This window comes from Rhinolophus hipposideros, assembly GCF_964194185.1.
Source record: "Rhinolophus hipposideros genome assembly, chromosome: 11".
NCBI lineage: Eukaryota > Metazoa > Chordata > Mammalia > Chiroptera > Rhinolophidae > Rhinolophus > Rhinolophus hipposideros.
In genome coordinates this window covers 51426795-51443167 of record NC_138057.1, presented here as the reverse complement: position 1 = coordinate 51443167, position 16373 = coordinate 51426795, and the positions used below count along the sequence as shown (strand labels likewise).

The 16373-nt window shown below is 44.6% G+C and overlaps 2 protein-coding genes across 2 annotated transcripts; both read right to left on the bottom strand.

Annotated features, from left to right (window-relative positions):
* Nucleotides 1-5045: 5045 nt before the first annotated feature.
* LOC308505036 (spermatogenesis-associated protein 31G1-like) lies at nt 5046-5588 on the bottom strand (the record flags this gene model as incomplete). Its single annotated transcript, XM_081066695.1, has 1 exon — nt 5046-5588. The coding sequence occupies one exon, from the start codon at nt 5586-5588 to the stop codon at nt 5055-5057; it is 534 nt and encodes a 177-aa protein (XP_080922821.1). The 3' UTR covers nt 5046-5054.
* Nucleotides 5589-6543: 955 nt separating this feature from the next.
* Nucleotides 6544-9079, bottom strand: LOC308505035 (spermatogenesis-associated protein 31G1-like; the record flags this gene model as incomplete). The annotated part of the gene is made up of 3 exons (XM_081066694.1): nt 6544-6582; nt 7674-8474; nt 8954-9079. 3 exons carry the CDS (start codon nt 9077-9079, stop codon nt 6544-6546), a joined length of 966 nt encoding a protein of 321 aa, XP_080922820.1.
* Nucleotides 9080-16373: the final 7294 nt, after the last annotated feature.

Below are 16373 nucleotides of genomic sequence, written 5' to 3'. Positions count from 1 at the left end.
GCCTGAGTACTGGCCCCTGTGCCTGCTTCTTTTCCTGGGAAGGGCCTTGGGCTACCCCTCACTGCCAAGGCACTCTTTCAAATGTGAAATCCTACAATACTGCACCCTCTTCCCCTCCTGATTAAAATCGCTATGATGATGCCTCACCCCATGTCTGCAGTATCGCTGGATAGGACTGTGGGAGAGGGGGAACAGCCTAGTGGAGCTCCAGATGTGGAGAATGTGGCATCCTCCACCTGTGTTTGATGTGGGTGGTAAGGCTAGGCTTGCAGAGCTTCCTTTTCCTGACCAAGGACTGGATTGGGGTGCGCTCCAAAAATCGTAGATTTTCAGTCTCTTTCTGGAGGTGGATGTTCTTTTGGTGCACCTGAAAAATCCCAAACATTCATGCTCTTCATCACTTACAGTTATGTCCACCTTTATGTAATTTGTATTATAAAAAAATAGCTTTTTCTAATATAAAATTCTAGTATTGGATGTGTTTTTTCCTAAATTAAACATCCTCCTCTGCTCCCAGTTTTTCAGGTGATTGCATAGCTTTGTTCAGATGTAGGGTATCCTCTTCACATCATAATCATTTAGTGCTTCTGCGGTCAGTACCATGATGTCTTAACCAAAGAAGAGTATGGTACAGAGAAAAGAATCTACTGAGTCATATTTGTATTGGTCATCCTAGTACTTCTACCAGGCTCTGGTCTACATAAATAGATAATCTACCGAGACAAGATAATTATGTTAGCTGCTCTGATTAAACTGGAGCATCTTGAGCTCATGGGCTGTAAAATAGATATTTTTGCACTTTTGGGATTTGAATGGCTGTCCCTTGTTTTCCATGACACTTGCTTCACCATGGTCTTTGATTCTTTGGGTTTCCCACCAGTTTGGTACCCTAATGGCTTAGCCTTCAGTCTTCTTCCCACTCTGAACATTGTTACCATCTCATCCCTGTGGGTTGGCAGCCTAACCTCAGGGAGGGCCAAAGACACAGTCTTTTGGGGAAAGACATTTAGTGTATGCATTAAGCTATGGGGGCATAACAGAAGGCAAGTGGTATTTTCCCACAAAATATGTAGAGATACTGGTTGATAAGTGATAGAAATTTGTGTTGGAATGATTGTTTTAACTTTTAACTAATAGACACACAGTGTGTCTATCGGGAAGATAGTTGGAGCTCTGTAGATTCTTTAGGAAAAATGAAGAGCAGATTGTAGTGAGAGGCCTGGTTCTATTAGGTTGGTGCAAAAGTAATTGAAGTTTAAAAGATTAAAAATAATTGCAAAAATCTCGATTACTTTTGCACCAACCTAATAGTTCTGGCATTTGTGCTTATAGCAGCGTAGCTTTGAAAGAGATGCTTAGCTCTTAGGGTGCCTCAAGATTCTTAATCTGATAAAATGATTGACAGTGGTGCTTTGTAAACTTCAGAAAGTAGTGACAGACTGTTGCCACCTTATACCTATAGAAGTTTGCATACATAAACCAAAAGGCAAGTTGTATGGGAAGTCTGTCTTCCCCCACAGCGCTCCTAGAAAGAAGTAGGAATGTGATCTTAACTGTAGTTAATCACTTCTTTGCACAGGATAAGTGCTAAGATTTAAAAGATGGGTTTCTAACCAAGAATAGGGAATCAAATAGATTGACTATCAGCCTAAGATCTTGAGATATATTTGGATCCAAGATAACTATTTCTACAAGTTGCCCTGAGAATCTAGTAGTCACACAGTGCCCATGAGGAGCACCAGTCTGCCAATCATTCATTTGAGCTTTAGCAAATATTAAATGGTTTGTTCTTGCCCAGCCCTACAACCTACTGAGAGCTTAAAAGCATTTAAGAATATAGGACTTGAAAGTCCTGGAAGTACACACTGTTCTCCAATAAAGTCCTGTTCTCCTCCCCGATAAAATCTTAAAAAAAAAAAAAAGAATATAGGACTTGGACTTTTCATAAAGATGTGTAGACTCATTAAATGTCCTTGTGTCAAGTAGAAACTCAAAATTGCATTGTCTTTGAGATCATTTTGGGGAGGGTCTTTAGGGGATAATAGGTGAGAAAAGGAAAAGTATCTTCAGTTCCACCCTTAGCCAGCAGGTGGTGAGTTTTGGACTCAGGCCCTCAGTTTAGGGCTATAAATAAAACTTTGGAGCAATAATGACAGTAATAAAAGGAGGCAGAGGAACAGCATGTACCTTCTGACTGGCTATTCTCAACCGCATACAGAGTAGAGGGAATACTGTAGAATGGAAAAAGCACTGGATTGGGAATGTGGACTTGATCTCACAGAATCTTACTTTCTTTGAAGGTCTTAATAGCCATACTATCAGGAAACGGGTGCTACTAACGGCACAAGTTGTGGGGCTGCAAGAAAAGGGAAACCATACCAAGATAAGAGAATCAGATAAGGCTCTGGAGGTAGTCTCAACTGGAAATTAAAGGAAGATGGGAGACTTGGCAGGGAAAAGTGCAGGAGAGCAGTTTGAGCCAAAGGCACCGCATGCTTAAGCATTAGATTGACTAGCAAGGGAGTCTTGAAGAGAATTTGCAGAGGTCAGAAACCGTATGTGGAGAACCTCATATACCGGGAGTGAACTTTAAAGAGATTGTCTGTCCTCTTGGGGGGGAGGGGTGGTTAGGCAGGGAAGTGAGTCAGATTTCAGTGCTAGAAAATGCACCTTACATTTTTTAAATTGTGGCAAAACGTAAAATTTACCTTAAAATTACCAAGTGTGCATTACAACATTGTCAACCACGTGCATCATTGCGCACACACAATTCACTTTTTAAATAACCTTTTACTTTCATAGATGCAGTGATGTACATTTTAGCTATTCAGAAAAATATAAGCAAAATTTGAAAAATTATTCCCAGTAACCAGAGATCATCTTAACTTTGGTTCATATCTTTGAGTCTGTGCATGTGTATACATGTGTATGTCTGTACATGCGGTATTTTTAAATCAAAATGAGATCATCCTGCTTTATAACTTTTTAAACATAAATATCTACCTTTTCCATTCAGTAAATTGTTATTTAACCCTCATTCAGTTTCCCAGATGACCCAAATATGTCACAACTATCTTGACCAAACTGATATTCAGTCAAGGACTACAGATTGTTTTGAGCCAAGATTATGTTCCTTTATTCAAACTTTCTCTTGTTTTGCTACCTAGGAATAATATTAAGTAGGTTTTTTCCTCCATTTTTTAATGTAATTTTTAAATGTTTTATTTTAAATTATATGATCAAAACTTTTATATTTGTTAAACAGAGTGGGTCACTTGACCAGAGAATTGTAGCCATATGGGGGATGGATTAGAAGGAATAGGGCTACCAGTTTGGTGAGAAATCGTATCTGAACTGTGATGGTTGAAATGGAGAGGTGAAGATAAATTTGAAATACATTTCACGGGTGTAATTGACAGGGTTTGATCATGGATTAGATTGGGGAGTAAGAGGAAGGGAAGAGTCAGGGATGACAGGTTTCTGGCTTCATTACTGTGGTGGATGTGGTACCCTTCAATAGGAATGGGCACATTGGCAGAAAAAGAGGGAAAATGAGGAAGTTTTGGACTGGTTGAATATGAGATGATGTGTAGTAGGCTGTGGGACATGTGGATATGAAACCTAGAGATGCTTTATGACCCTTGTTTTTAAATATGGCACTTAATGGAATGGCTTTAAGACATTCTATATTTTTTTAATGGTACTGGCAAAATTGGACATCTGTTTTTTTGGGGGGAGGCAGGTAGAGTTGATTTTCACTTCCTACCACTCAAAAAATTAGGTTAACAATCTAAACATAAATACGCAAAACTATAAAAGTGCCAAAAGATGTTTTAGAAGCCATAAAGGAAAATGTTGGTAGATTTAACTACATAAAACTTTTAAGGTTTGGTACAATCACCTTAAAATTAGAAAATAAGCTACAGGCTGGGAGAAAATAGCTAACATACATAATGGGTTGAGTTAATATCTGGTAGGCAGGATAATACCACCCACCCCCCCAAGATGTCTACATCCTAATCCTGAAACTTGTGAATATATTTCACATGGGAAAGGGAATTACGATTGTAAATGGAATTAAGGTTGCTAACAAACTGACTTTTAAGATTGGAAGAGTATCTTGGATTATTCCGATGGGCCAGTGTAGTTACAGGTGTCTTAAAAGTGGAAGAGGGAAGCAAAAGAGCAGAGTAATGTGATGGATGTGAGAACTTACCTTTGCTGTCTTTAAAGATGGAGAAAGGGCCAGGAGCCAAGGAACGTGGGCAGTCTCCAAAAGCCAGGAAAAACTAGGAATGAATCCTACCCAGTGCCTGCAGCAAAGAATGCAGCCCTGTCAATCTCTTGATTTTACCTTTCTGACAGAGTAAATTTGTGTTGTTCTGTGGTAACCTGTTATGTCAGCAGGAGAAAACAATATCCAACAAACTGCAGTAGAAAAATGGTAAAGGATATGAACAGGCAATTACTATAAAAGAAGAAATCCAGTGGCCACTAAACATGAAAAGGCACTTGTTTTGTGACCTTGGGGATTCCGGGTGAGCTGACCCAGAGAGGGAAAAAGAGAGGGCTGAGAATAAATGGAAAGATACGTGGAGAACTTGTGGGTCAAGTGGATGAAGAAGGGGACCATACCCAGGACCAAAAACAGCTGCGTAGACCAAGAGCAGTTGTACTCGTGAATGGATGTATTTTTCTTCTGCTCATTTCACTTCTGCTGTGAAGTTTTCTCAAGGGCAGCACTGGACTGCTCCCCTAGCCTTTCAGCCTTACCCTGCAGAGTAGGGATGTGTGGACTCCAGACTGATCATTGGTGAAAAGCTTGAAATGAAAGTTAAGCCTGCAGAATCCTGAGCTCTACTTTAGAGACCTGATCTTGAGGGAATATAGTTGCTGTCAAAGTTAACAGATAACTGACAATCCCAGTATCCCAGACTCCAAAGAAGACATGAGTGGGATTTGTCTCATTCATCTAGTTTATTAGGAGTTCCTCTGCTTGTCTCCCCAGCCTCCAACTGGTTTGGCTTCAGGTCTTGGGGTACTGGGTGCCAGTACTACCAGCCTTTCCTCTGCTGAATGGATTTGGTGGGCAGGCGTCCATGGGTACCCAGAAACTTAGTTAACACCCTTTGGAGACCCCTGCTAAGGGGATCCGGAGGTGTGGGGGAAGAGAGATGCTTCTCCAAGGGGGCCCAAGGGCAGTGCTTACACTGCTGAGGTGTCAGCATGTCACCAGTTCCAAGCTCTGCTCCTTGCTTATCTTGGGGACCTGCAGCCTTTGAGTGAAGCTGCTGGGGGAGCGCAATATGTAGAGAGCTCTTATTCCTGTGCTGAGATCTTTGGGAAAGTCCATTTGCAGGGGTCTCCACTAGTCCTCCAGCCTGGGCTGGGTAGCTCTTCCCGGTAACTGGGGGTGACCTCAATCTTGCATCCCCTCTGCTATAGTCTGTTTTGGGTTTCCTGGGGTGCGCCTTGTCCTGTCTGTTACCTGAGAGTAGAACTTCAGAGTTTGAGGGCTCTCCCAGGCCTGGGCAGTTCTTCCCAGATTCCACGTAACATGGTCCCTGGGGTGAGACCTGGGCCACCATCTTTGCCTTCATTCCTTCCTCTGTTTGAGATTCTTGTTGTGCCCTGTCAGACTCTGGTGGCTGAGAATGGGCAGAGGAGTGACAGCAGTGGGAGACCCGGACAGGGCAAGTTACTGTGCTCTGAACTTTTGGAGGATAACAGCTTGAAGAGTGGGGGCCCAGTCTGGGGAGATGGGTCTGATGTGGGGAGCAGGAAGAGTGTCTCCAGGTGCCTGAAGTTGTGGAGCTCTGGGCAGGGGAGCTACCAAATGATTGACTTGGGCCAGGGGAGCTGGGAGCAGGACTCCGCTGCAGTTTCTTTAGCCTGAGTTCCAGTTCTCTACTCCAGTGCCAGGCCTGGACCTCAGAGTCGGTGGGCCCCTCTGGGGTAGCCTCTCTCCGGGAGGATGGAGACTCCGCCTTAGCTCCTGGGAACAGCTCTCCTTTGGGTGGGCCAGGCTCATTGGGCTCAAGCTTCAGAGCTTCAGCTAGCGGGGGAGGCCAGGGTATTGGCTGCAGGGGGTCCACTGCTGGAGGGCTGGAGCCCTGGGGGACCACTCTCTGTTGCACATGCCGCCACACAAACTCAAGATCAAGGTGTGGGGCTGGTAAAGGAGCAGAGAGTGAGCTGAAGGTTGGGGCTCGGAGCCCAGTGGCCCAATAGTTCTCTCTCTGCTTCACTGCCTCCCCCTCAGGCTTACAGTTGCCTTGGTCTCCAACAGGCTTACATATGTGAGACTTGGACATAGAGTTTGAGGGTGGACTGGGGCCGCAGAATGGGGATGCAGGAACCCAACAGGTTTCTTTCTGTTCCATGTCCCCAGCAACAGGCTCAGAGGCAGACAGGGCTCCCAAGGGGCTAGCTTCATGTGGGTCTTGGGGTAAGCTGTCCGCTGGAAACGCAAAGGCCCAGGAATTCTTTCTCCTTGGTATGTCCCCACAGCTAGTCTCAGAATCAGACAGGACCTCCATGGGGCTAACTCTCAGGGGTTCCAGTATGAGAGCTGGGTGTGGGCTGAGGGCCAGAGATGGGGGCTCAGAAGCCCAAGAGTTCCTGGATTGTTGAGTGTCCTTCCACGCAGCTTCTGAACTAGTGAGGTCTCCCACAGGATTGATTCTGTGGGGTTCTAGAATGGGAGGTAGAGATCGGCTATGGTCAGGGACTGGAGACTCAGAGGTCCAGAGATTCTCATTCTGCCCCATGCTCTCCCACAAAGCCTTGGCCTCAGACAGGACCCCCTGGGGGCCCACTCCTGGGGACTCCAGCAGAGACGCTAAGGGAAGGCTGGAAGATGGAACTGGGTCTGCAGAGACCCAAAGATTTTCTCTACTCTGCATGCTCTTCCGTGGAGTCTTAGATCTTGACGGGCCACATGCAGGGCTGGTTCCATAGAGCCCTGGGTTGAGGTCCAAGGCTGGGGGCTCAAAGGCCTCAGGGTTTCCTGAATTTTCTCTGCATCCCCTGTGGGGTTCGTATCCAGATGGATCTTCCAGGGGACTTACTTCCCACAGTTCCGGCAGGGAATCTGGGGAAGTGTAAGGGGCTGGCGTTGGGGACCCAGAGGTCTGAGTGTTCTCTCTGAGTCCCATGGTTCCCCAGAAGTCCGTAGGTGCAGAAGGTTCTTCAGGGCTGACCACCGGGGATTCTGACAAAGAATCTGGGAGTTGGCAAGGGGGTGGCATTGGGGGCTCAGAGACTTGGGGACTCTCTTTATGTCCTGTGATTCTCCACTGAGTCTCACATCCACGTGGAACTTCCAGGGGGCTAGTTCCTTGAGGCTGTGTCATGGGGGCTATAGATTGGCAAGGGACCAGGATTGGAGGCTCAGAGACCTGAGCGTTCTCTCGTTGCCTTATGGTTTCCAAGAGGTCCTTAGATCCAGAAAGGCCTCCTATGGAACTGGTTCCCTGGAGTAATGGCAAAGAGGCCAGGGGTGGGCCGGGAACTGGGATTGCTGGTTCGGGGGCTTTGGAGTCTTCATTTTGCCACATGGTCCTCCATGCGGCCTCGGACCTAGTCAGGACTCCCAGAAGGCTAGAGGGATACAGCAGAGAGGCAGAGAGTGAACCTGGAATGTGTTGTTGAAGGTCGGGATCCCGTGGCACCCCCCTCCGGACGTTAGATAAGGGTCTGGTTCTTTGGAGTTCAGGATCTGGGTGCAGGGCTTGATTCTCAGAGACCCAAGGGACCTCTTTCTGCTGTATGAGCCACTGTGTATGTGCCTCAGTGCCAGATAGGATTCCCTTGTCCCTGGGAAAGGACATAAGATGGAGGGGTAGTGATGGGACGGAAGGGGATGAGGGAAAGGGAAGTTGCTGAGGACCGGGGGCCACCTCTTCCAGATCTTCCATAGCACGGACTTGATGGGTAGGAAGCGGGCTTGGGGAGCAATACTGAGGAAGCAGCAGGTTGGACCTGTACAGGGAGGCAAGCTTGTTGAAGCAGACAGAAGGACCAACAGGCAACTTCAGGGGAGAGGGGCCACCTGAGCTCGGCATGATGGCCTCCAAGGACTCACTGTGCAGAGAAGGGAGGCCCCAGAAGAGCTGGTTTTTTGTCTCATGTAGATGGTTCCCTGATGCTGTCTTGTGCCTTACAGGCACGTTGGTCAGGATCTGAAAGATGGGGAAGGATCTGGAAGGGCTTGGGGTCTGCATTAGTACTAGCTCTGGTGTCCCTATGGCGTTGTAGAGGCTCTTAGAAGTGCAGAATGGCTGGGATGGGGCTGTGGTGTCTTGTTCTCTAATAGGAGCTTCATTGGGAAGACAACATAGATCCAAAGATGTCTCTTCTTCTTTTTCCTCCTCCACTACTTCCTCCTCTCCTTTCTCCTCTTTTTCTTCCTCCTCTGACTTCTGCTTCCACAGACAATCAAGGAAAGCCACACGGTACAGAAGTGGTAGGCCCTGGTTAGTGGAGAAAGATACGTTCAGGCTTGAAGCCTTTTCAGATACAAGTTGTGTCATGAAGCCCTCAGTCTCTGTGCCACATCCAGAGTGAACAGTTACTGAGCTGGCCCCACACCTGTGGTCAGTATTCACTTATCCATCTGATGTTAAGGACCAGTACAAGCCCATATTTGGAGTTCAGCATTCCTTACATAAGCCTACACCTAGGGGCAGTGATCACTTACTGGGCTTCAAATCTAGGGTCACTCACCCAGTCTCACATTTAAGGCTTATTACAGTCACTCATTTGGGCTCACATCAATGTCAGTGATTCCTCACCAAAATTGACATGTCAACAGTCATTCAGCCCTCTGTACATCCACGTCACCCACCTTGCCTTGCATCATGTCCCCAGAGGAGCAGGGCTGAAGCTGTCGCCAGCTCCCAAGCTGCCGCCATCTCCGGATCTGCCAAACCATGAACAGGAATAGTGTCACTAGATTCCCTGTACTCTGGAGGCAGTTGCTGCCACAGTATCTGCAGGCCAGGGCATGAGTCAGCTGGCCCCAGAGAAGCCCCTTATCCCCCTGAGCCCCAAGTAGGCCCTCCAGCAGCCATTCCATTTTCCTCAGCCTAGTGGCAGTTGATCCTGACGTCATCACTGCATCACAGAATAAAGAACTCCCATCCCCCACATGGCTAACAGCCTTCTCCCTGAATTTAGGGCCAAAAAAATGGCCTCCGCCAGACAACTCTTAAACTTCATACAGTGAAACCTGGGTGATCCCTTTTTGTCTTGACTGCCAAGCTCAGAATTATGCTTTAGGCATTGTGGTTAACTAGGAACAAATTGCCTCATTCAAATCCTGGCTCTACCACTTCCTACCTGGGAAATCTCAAAACTACTTAATTTTTCAGTGCCTCAGTTTTTTCACCTGTAAAAGGGGGATAATATTTACCACATAGGGTTGTTCTGAGGGTTAAGTGAAGAAAACTATAGGCTTAGAATTCTACATAGTGCATGCTATATTAAAATTTTATTTCTTTAATAGAATCTGTTCCCTCTTTTTTTAAAAAAAATCTTATGTCAGCTGTCAACTCTTATTTGAAGAAGGTAAGTTGAATCCTGAGAGGAAATAAAGAAGGCAATACTGAATACTTATTCTGCGCTAATTATTTTACACTTGTGGTAGGATAATTTACCAAGTTATTATTTGCTGTCTCCTCCTTACCAAAGGAGACCCCCAGTAGGATAAAAAGATAACTTTGCTCTCCTCTTTTCCAGAAATTCTAGATATCTTATGGAATTGTTAATGGATTTTGTGTTTTCTAGTCCCAAATCAAAGTTGCAAGACACCTAGTCTACAATCTTATCCAGGCTCTTTTGTGGGAGGGGAATTTAATTTAACTGGGTGTTGTGGAAAAGAAGGTGGAGTTGCCCAAGGATAGCAATGGGCCCAGGGACTTGGGAAATGAAATGTAGCAATGGTTTCCCTGAGTGGCGGGCTGTACAGATGTCCCCTAGGAGGCAGCAGGACTTCTGATGGGGAGAGCTTAGTAAATGATTAGGACACTAAACATCTAGTACATAGCCGTGGGAACTGTAGCAAAAGATTCTGGTGTACATACTCAGCAGAGATGCTGTGGAGCCTTTGAATGGATCGTATGGGTTTAGACAATGCACATCGCAGTGGCAACCAGGACAGATTCAAAGAACCATGAAGTTCTTTCCTAAGTTCTTTTCTTTTTCTTTCCTTTTTTTTTTTGGGGGGGGGGTAGTTTATACCACACTAAAGAGAGGAAAAGCCCCCTTCCATCATGATTAATATTGGATATCTTTGAACCCTAGTAAATGGGAGTTTTGAGCCAGATTTAATCTAATTTAGAAAAATTAATGTGATGCTTCTTGTTCCTCAGTGTTATGGAACAACTTATATTCTAACATTTATTATCCCTTTTAATCTTCAAAACTCTTTGAAGTAGGTATTGTTTTCTCCTTTCACATAAGGGGAAACTGAACACAGATAAATTATACACACACAAACACACACACACACACACATATGAGGTTGGACAGTTAAGTTTGCAAACATCCTAGAAAAAGTGCTACATACCTCATTGTTGAATATCCCTATGGTCACCTTCGAAGTGCTCCCCTTGGGAAGCTATGCACCGACGCCAGTGCCTAGTCCACCCTTCAAAGCAATTTTGGAACTCTTTTTCTGGAATGGCCATCAGAGCTATTATTGTATTACCCTTGATGTCTTGAATGTCATCAAAATGTCTTCCTTTCAATATTTCCTTTATCTTCAGGTAAAGAAAGAAGTCCTTAGGGGCCAGATCAGGTAAGTAGGGAGGGTGTTCCAATACAGCTATTTGTTTACTGGCTAAAAACTCCCTCACAGACAGTGCCGTGTGAGCTGGTGCATTGTCGTGATGCAAGAGCCATGAATTGTTGGTGAAAAGTTCAGGTCGTCTAACTGACCGTTAGACGAGCCTTTTCAGCACTTCCAAATAGTAAACTTGGTTAACTGTTTGTCCAGTTGGTACAAATTCATAATGAATAATCCCTCTGATATCAAAAAAGGTTAGCAACAGCGTTGCAACAAGTTCACGAACTTGTCAGACTGCGCACGTACCTGTCCATTGTACTTTGAGGAATCATTTGTATATGTTACAGAAAATAAAATCCAACAGATGTAAACAAAATGGGAATGTATTGATTCATAACTGGACAGCCCAGGGGTAGGGCTGTCTTCAAGTAGTAGGATTGATGAAGGAGACTCAATTCAATGTCATCAGGATTCAGTTTCCACTTCTTGTCTCTCTGTCTTCTGTGCTGACTTTATTCTCAGGTTCTGTGTGGTAGCAGGTTCAAGTGAAGTTAAAAATGTGGTGTCACTCTGACAACACTGTGACTTAGGGGTTCCAGTTGGTTATGTATCTATCCCTGAACTCGTTGCACTGCTCGAGTTGTATGGTCATAGCTGAAGCTTCATCATCAGGAATTGCTCTGCCTTCCAAAATAATGCAGTCTGGCATCCCACCCTCCGACTTCAACCTCCATATTTGTCTTAAAGATGACAATTCTTCAGCCTTGTTAGGATATCCATTCTGTTGATCCTTCCACTTTCCCCCTGACCATGAGTAACCTCTTGCCTTCATTTCCTCCCTCTCCATGATATACTTCATGGTGCATCACTTACTCAACATTCCACATGCTTCTCGATTCATTCTCCTTTTATCATTACTACCTGGCAAAATCTCAACTCAGCTTCTGCCAGACCTGCCCTCTAGGAAGCAGCTCAGCGCTACTGGATAAAATCACACATATGAGTAAGTGGGTGCCACCATAAACTTATGGTCAACTAATGGTCAGCTCCATGATCACTGGAAAAGCACTTATTCATGCATTCCATTTATTGAGTGCCTGCTATGTGCTAAGCACTGTTCTAAGTACTTGGGATACATCAGTGATCAAAACAGGCAAAGCTCCCTGCCTGTGGAGTTTACTTCATTTATTCCTTAAAAATTCTCACATTCTACTCAAAACTCAGTTCAAACTTTCTTCATTTTCCTCAACTTCTTTTTTCCCCGCTGTAGCAAATGTATCGGACCTCCACTTTTCAGAGGAGCCAGAAGCCATCAGGTGGTAACTCGCCATCGTCAAAAACCATTGTCATTGCATACAACCTCCTTCCTTCCTGCTACAATGAAAGGTGTCGCTCTGGGGGTCCTTCTTGGACCCTCCCAAGCAAGGATGGGTGCCCTTATCCTCCCGTTTCCACCAGCACTTTCCACATTAGATTGTAACTTGTGTCTTAATTATCTGAGGGCTGGGACCGTGTCTACCCAGTTCACTGCTTTAACTCCAGCCTCTGGTGTTTAGCCTTTGGTTAGGGCTCAGTGACTTCTGCGTGAATGAATGAGCAACGGGCGGGATTTCTGTTTCGGGACGGGGCCTGCTCCGGGGCGGGGCCTCAGGAATCTCCTTGGGCTTCCTAATGGCCACCGGCAGATCCACACTTCTGTACGCCGAAGTCAGCTTCCTTGGCTTCCTTGAGACCAGAGCCGAGATTCAGGCAAGGTTTTTCGGACGCCCCAGCGCGGTTCCCGCCGCGGGACTCCCTCATCTCGGATGGCTGGGCCTGTGCTCGGGCTGGCCGTGCCCGAAGCGGCCGCAGAGCCTCTGAGCCTACACGCGCGGCCGCGGCCTCCTTCGCTGCCCAATTCGCCAGAAGTTTTCCCGTTCCCTCCGCCTCCCTGTCCCTCCCTTACCCTCTCTCCTCTTTCCTCCCCCCTCTCCTCCCACCCCGCTCGTTCCTCCCCTTCCTTCTCCCCCTCCTTCCTCCCTCGCCATAGGAAGGCCAAGATAAGCCCAGCTCCAGTTGCCGCGTGGGCACGGCCTTGTCCAGTGTCCCTGATAGGCCCAGTGTCCTGAAAATGTCACACTGGTAAGAGGACAGTGAGACTTCACTGAGCTGCTCCTCTGGAAAGGAGGGGTCAGTTGCGCGAACACTCTGTACGGGGCCAGCTTCCGCAGAAGGGGTGATGCCTACGTCGGGGGAGTGGTTTCAGAGGAGATGAAGGAAGCGGTGGAGCCGAGGGCTCCCTGTGGGAATGGTTGGTGGGAGCCCGGCCTGAACTCGTCAGGGCAGAGTGTCAGTGGGCTGAGGTGAGGCTGAGTCCTGAGGGGCAGAGGCAGACCTGGGATGGAATCTGCCGGGCCCTCCACGGTGAAGCATTCTAGCAGACAGGACAGGTCGCAGGCTTCTAGAAAGGGGGGAAATCCAGGGCAACTGCCTTCAAATCTCAGGTATTGATACTTTACTCCATTTATTGAGGGGCTACTACCGTGTTTCCCTGAAAATAAGACAGCCGGACCATCAGCTCTAATGCGTCTTTTGGAGCAAAAATTAATATAAGACCTGGTCTTATATATAAGGTATATATATATAAGGTCTTATATATAAGACCAGGTATACTATAATAATATAATGTAATCTAATGTTATATAATGTAATGTAATGTAATATAATATAATATAATATAATTAATATATAATACCCGGCCTTATTTTAATATAAGACCGGGTATAATATAATACCGGGTCTAATATTAATTTTAGCTCCAAAAGATGCATTCGAGCTGATGGTCCGGCTAGGTCTTATTTTCGGGGAAACACGGTATGTGCCTGGTGCTGTGTTTGATGGGAACTCTAGCTGTGTCACACTAGAGGTAGGAGGAAATGTTGCTGTGTGGTCTTTTTTTTTTTTAAAGTTTTCCCCATTATGATTGTATTCCATAGTGAATTTAGAAGATATGAAAAATTATAAGAATCCCATAAATTTCCAATCAAAATAATTTCTATTGCATTTTGATGTATTTCTCCCCAGACTTTGCTATTCATATTTTTACATTGTTTAAATAAATGTTGGGTTTTGTAAGGTAGGAAAGCAGTAATTATTTTAGCATAAACCTTTTCTACATACCGTAAACTCTTTCTAAACATCATTTTTAATGACTATGTTATTCTCTGAAGCGGTGAGTTAGCCACTCATGTGGTTATTTAGCACTGACTTCTATGAGCTTATCTCCTAAATTCCAGTTGCTGGCTAAACATCCCCGAGCTCCACTTCCCACAGGTACCCCAGGCCTAACATCTTTATAACTTAGGCCATTTTCTTCTTCTGTCCCAACCTGCTTTTCCTGTTGTATTCCCCCAAGCAATTAGTATCACCTAGTCACCCAAGCAAAAAACATAGGAGTCATTGTACACTGCTCCCCCTTCATCTTTCCCATAAGTAATCAGTCATCAACTTTTGCTGCTTTTCTCTGCTGTTTCTCCAAACTGTCTCCCTTCCGCATCCTTACTGTCACGCTGGTAGTTCAGTTCCTCATCATTTCTCCCACAAACATTTCTCACTAGCTGATCTCCATCCCTCCAGCTTTGTCCATGTCTAATCCTGTCCCCTCTTTTCCTACTGCCAAAACAATCTACCCAAAACAAAAATGACGGATACTCCCCTCCTTAACATCCTTCAGTGAAGCCATTCTTCCTACGTGGTATAGAGAACCCTCCACCTGTAGATCTCTCTCTTCTTTAGCTTCTCTTGCCATTACCTGCTTGCATTTGTTATTCTAGCAATAGAGGAATGCTTGTGATCTTTCCTGAGTGCCCCCATGCTGATTATTGCTTCCATAGCTCTGCTCATCAGGATTTTGATTTCTCTGTCTGGAATGCCCTCACCACTTTTCCACCAGGCTGATTCTTAATTGTCCTTCTATCCCAATTCAGGCATCATCTCCTCAGGGAACCTACCCTGAAGATCCAGGTTGGGCTAAATGTTCCTTCTCTCTGCTCTACATAGTGATTATCTCTGTCTTTTCAGTTTAAAACATTTTAAAAAAATACTTTAAACCTACTTACTTTGTGTACTTTTTCTTATAATTTTAATATCTACAATCTGAGTATATCTTATTTTTCAGTTTGGAGTCTCTCTAGACTTGTTTATTGAGGTCTGTTTCCTTGTATGTTTGATATATTTTATTAGGACCTACATATACTTGGTTAAATTTTAACTTTGTGAATGCTGAAGGGCCTGTATTGAGATGATGTGTCTTGGTTTCTCCTGGGTCCTAGGGGACACTACCAACCTGGAACTATTCCTATTTATTTATTGGATTGGGATTTCACAGACTGTGAGCGTGGTGTAAATTCAAATCCTGGGACTGCATGAGACTAGGGCTATGATTATAAATTATGAGGGGAAATTATTAGTATTAATATTGTTAGTTTTTTTCACTCAGTTTTGATAATTTTGTCTTTTTCAAATCTGTCTCTCCTCCCCATTCTTAGTGTCACCAAAGACAGATTTGTTTTCTTGTTGGGTCTTGTTGCCAGCATGCAGATTTTCTTTGCATCTTCAGGATATTGCCCCTTTGGGTGCCTGGCTTTATGTGCCATTCTTAGAGTCAGCTCCCCTACTTTGTCAAATCTAAATACTGTTCCTCAGTGGGGCCAATAACCAGCAAAGCTTTAGGTGTCTGAGTTCTTTTTAGGGCAGTCCTGGTGTCTGTGCTGGCCTTCCGTCTAATTTTAGGTCTAAATTTTCTTTCTTCCTCCCTCCCTCCCTCCCTCCCTCCCTCCCTCCCTCCCTCCTTCCCTCCCTCCCTCCTTTCCCTCTCTTCCTTCCTTCTTTTCCAGCATTTGGGTGTTTTGCAGTGGAAGGGCATTTCATAATATCTAGCCTAGTTAAATTGACAGAAATGGAAATCTTATAGACTTGATTTTAAAAATTGGATTGTATTTCAGGTTTACTTACAGATTTTTACAATGAAATCTCTGTCCAAGACTTATTTGCTTTTTTCCTGGTTATTTTTAAAATTAGGTTTTTTAAAATCAGAGTCATGTATGCACTTTGTTTTAAAAGTCAGATAGTGATTTAAGGTCTTTTAACAAAGCAGGCTCTTTGTCCCCACTTTCTTCTACCATAAATCCTGCTTACTGAAGGCAAGTACTTTAAGTTCTTTGTGTTTTGGTTTTGTATCGTTAACCTCCTTGTATTTATGTATTTATTTATTTATTTTTATTTTTTACAAATTTTCATAGCAGTTTTATTCATAATAGCCAAAAATTGGAAAGAACCCAAATTTCCATCAGGATAAGCCAATTGTAATATATTCATGCAATGGAAACTACTCCCTAATAATTAAAAGGAACAAACTCCTGATACATGCAATAGCATTGATGAATCTCCAAAGTGTTACATTAAGTGAAAGAAGCCTTTCATAAAAGGTTATCTACCGTATAACTTCATTTATATGAAAGTCAAGAAAGTGTAAAACTATAGTGACAGAAAGCAGATCAGTAGTGCCTGGGAGAGTGGAAGATTGAGTATGAAGGGACAAAAAAGA